The sequence below is a fragment of the Ixodes scapularis genome, unplaced genomic scaffold, assembly GCF_016920785.2.
Source record: "Ixodes scapularis isolate PalLabHiFi unplaced genomic scaffold, ASM1692078v2 ptg001547l_1___fragment_1__unscaffolded, whole genome shotgun sequence".
NCBI lineage: Eukaryota > Metazoa > Arthropoda > Arachnida > Ixodida > Ixodidae > Ixodes > Ixodes scapularis.
Window position 1 is genome coordinate 430,776 of NW_024610163.1, and position 11,123 is coordinate 441,898.

At 52.4% G+C, this 11,123-nt stretch overlaps 1 protein-coding gene across 1 annotated transcript; it reads right to left on the reverse strand.

The window, feature by feature from the left end:
* Positions 1-2,320: 2,320 nt before the first annotated feature.
* Positions 2,321-3,541, reverse strand: LOC115324757. The gene has a single exon (XM_040505315.1). It carries the CDS (start codon positions 3,539-3,541, stop codon positions 2,321-2,323), a length of 1,221 nt encoding a protein of 406 aa, XP_040361249.1.
* Between the last annotated feature and the right edge of the window lie 7,582 nt (positions 3,542-11,123).

Sequence of the window (11,123 nt, forward strand, 5' to 3'; positions counted from 1 at the left end):
CATCCGTTCAAAGCCTCCACCCGGTAACTCAGCATGTCAACGCCGGCACAAGTTGCGATTCAGAGCTCAATAGCATCCTCACAGTTGGAGGTCACATGTGTTGGTATGGCCGGTAAATAATCGAGGTTTTGTCCATGCGCCAAGCCAACATTGGCACCCCATTTCTCCTCCTCTTCGACACCGAGATCTCGTATCGTCGTCAACAACTGGAGCCCATATAGGTGGCCCAAAGCCAAATCTCCACACGCGTCACTTGGTCGACAAAGACCCTTCCCTTTATCCCCTTACATTATCTCCTTTCTCTTCGCTGTTTAGTCATCAAAAAACGTCGATAAATGTTCAAGCTGTCAGTTGGAAAGATGTTTTGTCCTGTCCTCGTCCATTTTGCCGATCATGTGACTTTTCTCTTAACCCGTAACCATTACATAATTTTATATTTTTTGCTTTTGATTCGCCTTTTGGTGACGATACTTTCGTGTGCGTATTGCACAAATACGTAAATTGTTGCCTTTCAACCTTTTTTTATACTATTTTTATAGAATCCTGATTATATTTTTGGCGCTTTATGCTCTAATTTTCGTTGTCGTATTACTATTTTCATATCTGCTTCAGCAGCTTGTTCTCACTCTGTTTTGACCATCTAACTATACTGCAAGTTTGTTTCTAACGCCTTTTTATTTATTTATTAATTTTTTCGTGATGCTGCTATACTGCGGGTGGGCCTACCGAAATATATCGAAACAATGCACATCAATATGGTAGATGCAACGTGGAATAAATGTAAACACGCAGGGTTTAGATTGTGATGTATTCTAACCAGCTCGCCTGCATACTTTCGCTTCTTGCATGTATCTGTACCTCCCATATACTTCTAGTGCTTGGCAGAACGGCCTGCCGAGGCCATTGTGCCACCACTCGTGGCGACCGCGTGGGGGCGTTGTGTTAACGAGGTCTGCATATATCGTCTAGAGAAAGCAACTGAAACCACGGAGGACGTTAGCACCTGAGTTGCGGACGCCCACTGGGCAGGCGCCTCTAAGGTGAGCACGCCTCGCGTTGTCGTGCGTCGAGTGGAAAGCAGACGGAAATGACGTGACTCTGATCGAGCAGTTGGGAACGCTCTCAAATCCAGGGCACTAGACTAGACGGTCGCGCACCAGTCACCTAGCTGTGTTTGGAGATTTGTGCTTGTACTTTTTCTCTCTTGTTCCCCCTCTAAAGGGATTATTTTCGTCATTCTTGCCCAGCTCGCTTGCAGCTTTGCATTTAATTCCATTTAAAAATAACTTTAAAAATTGTACAGCTTTCACTCTTGTTTTTGTTAGACTGCTGGTGGCAGATAAGACCTATTTGCTCTACGGACGTACTCCTGGTTAGCTCAGTTGGTAGTGCGCTCCACTGGAAATGGAGTTGTCCCAGGTTCAATACCCGGACCAGGCGGATTTTTTGGTCGCGCACCCGTCACTTGGCTCTGTTTAGAGATTTGTGTTTGTCCTTTGCCCCTCTTGTTCTCCTCTCCAAGAATGGGTTTCGCCGTTCTTGTCCAGCTCGCTTGCACCTTTGCACTCAATCGCATAAAAAAAAAAAAAAAAAAAAACACTAGACAGGGTTTGCATCGCCTACTTTGGCCTATTTTGTCTTCCCCATTCGACATGGTTTCCGTCATCTCGCGGTGAAGATATGCTGAATGAACAGACGTGCTACTGAAATGTGTGCAATATGCGTTTCAAGAAAGGCTTTACTTTATTGTATTTCTTTGGTGGGTGGGGCAGAGGGGAGGGGGGGGGGGGGTGCTACGGCGTCGACTCATAAGATACTCCTGTTTTCATTGCAATTGCATAACATTGTAAAACAAAAAAAGAAAGAACGTTGCAATTACGACAGGGAGTAGAGGGGATTCTTTGCAGCCACTACCGTGTGTGTACAGTGGGTACAACAGTGGCAGCTACCAAAGACCTAGTTTCAGTGACGCGCCGAACTGGTTACAGTTCTGACGAAGGCGGCGGCTCATTCATTGGCCAACATTTTGCCAGGCAATGAAGAGATATAAGAGGCAATGCTAGCATACGTATATAAACATGTTTGCTATAAAACGAATGATTGTTGCCTTTCAACCTTTGTCTTCGTGTTAACAATGCACATCAATATGGAAAGAAGCCTTTGTGAGGCACCCGCGCCTGGTGGAGCCTATTATGTTGCAGGGTCATGTCCATTATGTTCGCGCTACTGGCTTCGGGATTGGTCCTTCGTCATTTTTTGTCTGCTAATGCAGCTATCTGATTGACTGGAAAGCGCCCTTTGCTCCTTAAGGTATTACAGACTACGGCTTACCTGAGTGGGCATTAAACTTACCGATGGCTTCGTAGCAAATGTTGAGGACGCACAAGACGGATGCCGCGGTACCCTCCGGCGCCACCTCTTTAGCGAAGACAGTCATGGCGGGTACCCCGAGTGGAACTGCAGCCCCGGTGACGGGTTCGACGAGCAGCGCGAACCACGGGTTGTAGAGAAAGGCACATCCAACGTACCTCACACCGAAGATCAAGAACGTCAATATATACGAGGGATAATACCGCGTTTGTTTCAGTATGCAAGCGGACGCAGAAAAGAAGGGCAGTTCTACGCAAATGCAACTGACTGCGGATATTAATCCGATTATCAATTTAGAGGCTCCTATGTCCTCCAAAAACCACGTGTTGTACGATATGGCGATTGAAATGCAGGCCCCGAAGGCGCATGTCCAGAAGGCGAATACGGCCAGTTCGACATTAATGAACGCAGTAGAGATGTCCTTGAAAAAGTTTGCCGATAGCTTGGTCATACGAAGAGTGGGCATGCAACAGAGGAGGAAACTGTCCAGGATAATGACCAGTGCAAAGACAAAGTAGCTTGGAAGGTAGCCTGATCGTCCACCCGTCCATCGGTTGGCTTCATCAATTATTGCTCCCACGATAGGACCAGCGGCACCCATACCGATTGCCCCTCCCATTCGCTGCCATCCGAAGTCCCTCACATTTTCAGCCAGTATCTCAGAAACGCCGGCGTCAGATATAACAACCACAGCCCCCAAACACAACGACGCGAGGGCATGAAACACGGCATAGAACCAGACAACTCGTTGATCTGTCAAACCTGCTGTGCAAGGGCACCTGAACTGACAGGCGCTTCTGTGGTAACCAGACGTGCCATTCCAGAGTGTGCGACAAGTGGTGGAGGTGTTCTGAAAAATGTAGCTCACATCGATTTCGTTGAATTCGGTGGCATTCGTTGGGCACGAAACGAAACACTTCTCCGGTGGTTGAAGGCACACTGAGAACGAATTCCAAATCGTTACGTTTTCTCCTGGACATGAAACCTCCCCGTTTGGTTCGGGCGTTTTGATCATAAAGCCACTGAAGTAGAGAAAGCCATAGAATAGAACTGCAACCAATTGAAGAGTCAGAAAGATCCGGGTTACGCTTTGCGTACGGTCAGCAATGTATCCCATTAAAATCTTCCAGGGAATAGAGAGCAGAGGTGTGACTGCTAAAATGTAGGCCATGGTTGCTTCAGGGATTCCGTTTCTCCGACCAATGGCAGGCGCGTACGGCAGAGTGCAGCCCACGGCTGGAGATGGAAAAAAAAGGACGATTGTCATAGCGTTTGCAACAACAATGTTTTATATCTAGGGTCAGATATGCTATAATTTCAACATTATAAATTACACTTTATACAGTCAGATATTTTCAAACAAGTAATTAAGTGCTTAGCTGCATGATATACAGTGATATACAATCAGAAAATTCGAAAAAGAAAATAAAAACCTTTAAACCGTAATATCCCGAAAGATAGTCAAATTTAAATCGAAAGCAAGTCGGGTGAAAATAAGGAGCCGCCAACTTTCGGTGCGGGATCAAAAAAAGTTTCAAAAATCTTCTGTTTGAGATTGTGTGACTTTCGAAACTTCTGACTGCAGAAAATGAAAGACGACTGTTCTTCTCAGTCAGCAACGGTCGCTGATTCCCTGAAATAGCTAAGTAGCAGCATTTCTGCCAAGGTCACCTTTGGCCAGGGCCCTGCATTTCTAAAAGTGGGCTATCTTTCGGTGTTATTTTTTTTTAAATAGCGAATCTTTAAGAATATAAAAGGTGGGCTACCTTTCGGGAATGGGGTATCTCTCGAAATATTGCAGTATATCGCGAGAGAGACATCCCACTGGGACATGCATTGTAAACTGGTAGTGCAGTGCGACCCATACTTAACGCCGCCACTCGAACGCCCGGCTTTGGCGGGGCGGCGCTATCCTGGCGGAAGCCGTTTCAACTAGCCGCGTCACGTCACGTGAAGGCCATTCCCAATCTCCGGACAGGGGGAATGGGATGTAGTAGGACCGCCGCTATGGGCGACTGACTCTGCGAAAATTGCAAACTCATTAAGTCGGAATCGCGTTTTTTTTGTACGCGTTGTTTTTATTTTAGCAGCGCCTTCAAGCTTCCTCCTCTACGATTCATTATCAATTTATATTTGTTATTAAAAATTTCACTTACGCCAGCTTGCCTGTTTCGTTGAACAGTCTATGCTTTTTAGCGGCAGTCCTTCCGTTCAGTTGCTTTATCTAGTTGCTAGTTGCTTTAACAAATCATGGGGTGGCGCCACGGCTGGTCCATAGGAACGACGCGTCACGTCGAGCTCCCGCTCTTTGGCCCCTTTCTGACATTTTCTTCGATCTTTTCGAGCTCCTTTTTGCTACCTGTCTTTTCGGCATGGTGACCGTACCCTGCGGACCCTTTTGTGCATGGTGTTGGCTTTTTTTCTGGACTGTTTTGCCCAAGCCTTCCTACCACACGTTGTGGGAGGGAGCTAAGCCTACTTGTCGCCGGGGAAGCATCGGCGTCGTGCGAGCATTCCCTCTCCGCCGGGTGCCTTCATGCGTACAGCTACGATGAGTGACACGGCGAGCTCTGGGATGACGAGGAGCCAGCGTACCGAAAATGAATGGACGACCATCGTCCGCGATAATATTAACCGCACCTTTAAAGAGTCCATGGCCGCCCGGGCTACGAAGACCGAAGCCGCCGTACCGAAGAAACAGGATGGTGACGCTGCCTCGGCTCCCGCCGTCAAGAAGCGGCCCGCCGCAGCCAAGCGACGCAGGGGTAAGATGACGATCCCTCTTCCTCCTCTCCCCATTGTGTATTAAGTCATGTTCCGACCTCAGGGACTCGACTTTTCTCAAGTTTCGGCAGCCGACGTCTTATCAGCAGTCGTCTCGCAGCTCGGCCTGCGCAACACCTCCTACACAGCTTTAATGCCTGCGCGTTTCGTCAGCTGACGTCACGTCCGCGGGTCCCGCACGGGTGCTGATTGGATGCGAGTGCCTCGTCAGCGTTCGCGTGAGACTGTGATAGGAAACGAGCCCAACGCGAACGCTAACGCGGCACTCGCTTCAAATCAGCGCCCTTGCCAGACCCCCGGACGTGACGTTATGTGATGTAACGCGGAGGCTTTGCTGTCTAGGAGGTGTTGGCCTGTCGTCGCGCGAAGTCTGCTCCCTCGGCAAGTTTCGCATCACCCCGCGCAGCAACACGGTTACGGTCAGCACGCCGGACGATGACAGGCAACTAGCCTATCTGCAAACTCGGTCTCTAGTGATCGGTGGTAAGACGCACGAGGTCACGGCTCACATGGCCACTCCAAGCGACTCGACGGGAATAGTCGTACCGAAGGCCCTCTCGTTCGAAGGAATCAAGGATGTGGAAGGCATCTTGCTTAGTTGTATAGAGCAGAACCCGCTATGGCAGGTACTCGCAGCGCGACGCATGGGCAAGTCACAAGGTTTATTGATTACCATACGAGGCAGGAGGATCCCGACATAGTTCTACTACAGTGGCTTAAAGGGGGTAGTGTGGTTACCGCGTAGCCTCCACCATGCATCAGGAACGGCCGCTCCTTGGAAGACGGTGCAGGTGGCGCTTCAATCTGCAGTTCCGTTAGGGTGCCTTGATCGGCTTGGAGATAGAGGCACCCTAACACGCTTTGTAACTAATATTAATGCCTCAAAAGCAATTATTTGTTTCCAGTGAACTTCCAAGAACATAATTTGTGTTTGACGGTGAATAATAATGTAAAACTAGCAGACGACAGTGTAGTCGACAGCTGCGAATCGGCCGGAGCTGGCAGGAGCCAAGCTGACCAAGCGGCCAAGCCGCTGCAAGAGCCAGCGCCACCCGCGGCCGTCTTCCAACGGTGTGCCGCTTCTCCGGTTTCGTTCGTTACACTACCCCCTTTAAGACACTGTAGTTCTACTTCAATGGGTTTACCATCTCCTGTTTCCTGTACAGAGATAGAATCGAGGCGTGCGTCAACTGTATACGAACGGGTTACCGGGCCGACGTGGGTCCCATGCCACGCCAGAGCAGGTGCCACCGCTGCGGAGCCCAACACCCGTCGCAAAACAAAGGTGGCTCGCACTACGAGTGCCAGCCCCTGTGCGCCATCTGCTGGGGCAGACACATCACGGCCTCCAAAGAAGGCTCACATCGCTATGCTCGTCGTGGGCCGGCGCCGACGGTACCTGAGAAGCAACGATGGTGGCCCATAGGTCCCGCTTGCGAGAGGACAGCGGTGGACAGCGAGGTTCCGAGCACGCAGCCGTTCGGTCTGCGGCGGCATTCACGACCTGCTTATGTCGCACGGACGATGACGACGAGGTGTAGATGTGTCTGCAGCGCTCGAGAATAAAAAAATCAGTTAGAATCCAAGTCTGTTGGAGCTGGGGCGAAAAGAAGCAGCTCGGACAGCGGTTGGATTCGAACTGATTTTGAATCTCACGCGCTGCAGAGGCATCTCCACCTCGTCTTCATTGTCTGTGCGACATGAGCAGGCCGTGACTGTCGCTAAAGGTCTCCTTCCCTTCCCTGGAGGTCAGAGGCCGAAGCGCTTACAAGAATTGAAGTGTCTCGAAGAATCGCAAGCCCAAGGAAGACAGGACGGCGTGGGCGTCTGCAGCTACGGCCGATGCTGAGTCCGCGCTAGTCATGGAACTCTGGCGGCGGATCTCCGACCTTAAACGACAACTAATGGGAGCGTGCGTCTCTAAAATGACAACTTGAGCGCAGAAGACGCTTCTGCGGCCTCCGCCCCTAGCGCCACCCGCCACCAACATCCAGGATACGCCGCTTAACCCCAAAACCTCACCTGTCCACGTAGTAGCGGAGCTGCTTTTGAAACCGGTGCCGGTACCGGAAAATAAACCTCGCAAGCGCCAGGCTACCAAGGCGGCACCACCTCCCCTAACAGAGAAAGAGCCATCAAAATAGACAATGACACCTGCAGCGTGGTCAACTCTGCGACTGTCCTCGCCGCCAAACAGCGACTGGAAGCTCGTAAGGAAGCATTCACACAACGCCTGGAATCCCGGCACACCACTGTCGATTAGGCAATTAAGGAAATCCGGCACACCTAGCAGCAGATGCAGCAGCAGGTGCTCCAAACGCAACAGCAGATACCACAGATCCTGCAAGCACTCCCGCGTATCCAAGAACAGCTACGAAAACTCCAGCTCCAACATGACTGGACGCCGGCAGCGGCAGCAGCAACAACTGCAAGTGGGGCAGTGGAACTGCAGGACTCTCAGTTGCAAGAGGGGAACCTGCAGCTCAACATTCCCAACGCCGAGTACATGCCTGATGTTCTTGCCTTCCCAGAACCGCACGATGGCGTCAATTTGTCGGGTTACGTTCGCTTCGAGGTCCCCGTCCAGGCAGCAGTGAGAGGGCCACGCGCATCGAAACCTGGGCACAGTTTCGTCCGAAGATGCATACCGACGATCCAACACGAACCCGTAATTGACAACGTGCCTCACATCCTGGTCGAACTACTGCCCAGACGCAAGGAACGGAGCCGCGTCTTTCTACTCAATGTTTACAACCCCCCCTAGGGATCAGTCGACGGTCACAGCAAAGATTCTCGTGGAAGTCCTCTGCGTCGCCAAAGACACCCCCCCCCCACCCCCGGCTCGTCGAGGGTGACTTTCAAAGCCAACCACGTCGAATGGGGGCACCTACACACTCTACCTAAGGCCGTGTCCATCCAGAAGTGTGTAGACGAGCACGACTACACCTTGTTGAACGATTTCCGCTGTCCCACCCGCATTTGGAACAACGTCTTCAGAAATACGTCGCCGGACCTCTCCATGACGAGGAAGATCGGTGAAGTGTCGTGGACGAGCATCGGGATCTCCCTCGGCAGCGACCACTACGTGCTCCAGATGCTCGTGCCGGTCGAAGGAATATCGGCCTCCGCAAAACGCAAAGTCCTGGACATGGATTGGGTCGCTTTTTGTCGCAACAGGAATGCGTCGGCCCCGACTATCATCGAAGACCTCCGCAGTTGGACCGACGACCTTTCCAGCGAGGAGTTGAGACAGTCGAGAGTGACGCCATCTCGACCTCTGGGGTCAGCGACTGCAAACTCTGGCTCATGTGGCAAGCTCACCGCAGTCTTCAGGCCAGATGAAAAGCACACGCGGGAAGAAACGCAAAGCTCCGCAGACGCATTGCTCGGATTGAAAGAGGCATCAAGATTTATGCGGATCAGCTGAATCGGCAGCAGTGGGGACAGGTGTGCGACGGACTCAACCGCAACCTCCATCGCTAGGACACTTGATGGATTCCACGACCGCCAAGACCGCGCAGCGGACCGACCTCTCCGACGTCCTTCACTCACATGAGGACAGTACGGTGGAACTCATGGAGGAACTCCGTAACTCCTACCTTCCCGTTTCCACAGAGCATAAAGAGGCCTTCCTCTCGTACACCGAGTCGCCCAACCTTGAGCTCGAAGATGACAAAATCGAGGCCGTGGTTGGGAGCGCGATGGAACAACGGTGTGCGAAATCGGCGCCGGGTTCCGACAGGATTGCGAAGAAAAAGCTCTGGAACTTAGACGACCGTTCGGTGACACCCCTGACGGCCCTTTTCAACGAGGTGTGGCGATCGGGATCAGTGCCTCTTACGTGGAAGCACACCGTCGTCGCTTTCATTCCAAAGCCTGGAAAAGAGCCTTCGGTCCCCAATTTCAGGCCGATTTGCCTTACATCTAGCATGGACAAGTTGCTCGAGCACGCCACACTCAACAGACTTCAAGCCTACGTTGAAGACCGCGACCTTCTACCGCACACCTCGTTCAGTTTCCTAGCGCAGCTCTCGACCCAGGACGTGTTGCTGCAACTCTCACGGGACATCGTCGAGAAGAAGAGGCGAGTGCAGGTCTTGCTGGCCCTCGACCTCCAGAAAGCGTTTGACAACGTGAAGGACGAAGCCATTCTCAGTCAGATTTCTCGCCTGCACCTCGGGCTCTAGACCTTTGCGTACGCGAAGTCCTTTCTCACTTGACGCACGGAAGAAATTCGGCTGGGAGAGGACGTCTCGCCGGCCTTTCGGGCCTACGTGGGACGAGGCACGCCCCAAGGGGCAGTGCTCTAGTCCCTCCTGTTCAACTTCGCAATGATGGACCTGCCAGAAAACCTGGCCGTTATCTCCGGCCTATGCCATTCGCTCTACTCAGAGGGCGTTACTCTTTGGGCTGGAGGTCACGTATTACAAGTGCAAAGCGCGCTTCAGACGGCCGCTGATGTCGTAGTGTACCATGCCAGATCCGTCGGCCTCGAGTGCTCCCACGCCAAGTCGGAACTCCTTGTGAAGAGAGGCTTACACGAGCTCCGTTTCCGAGACGAAGTTCAAGTCCTGGTCAAAGATAATCGAATATCTGAAAGCGACTTGGTCAGAGTTCTTGGCATGCACCTCGGAAAGAATTTGTCAAACACAGAGGCCATTCCCCGAATTGGCAAGACGGTGAAGAGCACGGCGCGTCACATTAGACGTATTGCCAACAAGCGAGGCGGGGTCAGGGAGGGCGACGTTTGTCGCATAGTTCACGCGTTCGTCGTCAGCCGTGTCTCCTACAAGATACCCTACATCTGACTCACGACCACCGACAAGAAGAAGCTCGATTCCATTATAAGACAAATGTACGAGTTGGCCCTCGGACTCCCGGTGGCCACGTCTCCGGACCGCCTCATGCAACTTGGGATACAAAACATGGTGTCCGAACTCCTCGAGGCGCACTGGCGCTCTTAAATCATCCGTCTCCCAAAAATGCCCACCGAGCGCGCCGTCCTGGACAGGCTGGGGATTGAGCCGGAAGCTTTCCAAGAGCCCCGGTCGACGTTCCGAAGACGATTCGGAAAATGTTGGAAGCCCGCCCGGTACCGCGGAATATGCACCTTCAACATCACGAGAAGCGGAGAATGGCGAGAGCTCAAGCCCTCAACAAGCAGCATCGTAACAACTCCGGCGTCCTTCACGTGGATGCCGCACCGTACCCGGGCAGCGCATCTTGTAACGCCTGTTTCGCGATCGCCGTTGGTAAACAGCGACGGCTTCACGGTCGCCCAGGCCTCCATGACCACCAAAGCAGTGGCGGAAGAGGCGGCCGTTGCACTGGCACTGGTCCACGCGGGCCCCCTAAAAACGACGATCACCAGCGACTCCAAGATGGCAGTTCACAACTTCGCCAGAGGCAGGGTGTGCGCGGTAATAGAACGCATCCTTCAATACTTCAAACCCGGTTCTGACCGCACCAAGCACCGTCTGGTGTGGGTCCCCGCTCACTCGACTCACGAGGGGAACGAAACGGCACACGCAACGGCAACTCGAGCAACTTACCTCCAAATGCTGACAGGCACGGTGCTAAGTTCCCTTAGAGGCGTCGGCGAAGCGGAGTCCCGCCACCTTTCGATGTCCAAGGACTGCCTGATGGTGTTTTAAGAGATCTAGCAACACTCCCGCTTAGAGTGGAGAGTGTATCCACACGCCACAAAAGTCTCACCAAGTTCCAGCCCCTGAAGTGAAGACATCTATGGACGAATACTCTCCACTGTCCTGCCTTCCTACGGCATATCTATCGCACCGTCTTCGATTGGAGGTGCGCCCGCTGCCCGCCACCGGACCCCACCGACGAGGGCACCAGCCCGACCAAGGCCACCATTGCAGACTTCTTTTGGGAATGTCCCTTCGAGTCTCCCTCACCTAATCTACGGGACTTCGTCTCTCACCTTCGAGAAGGAGAAGAGGGCCTGGTGG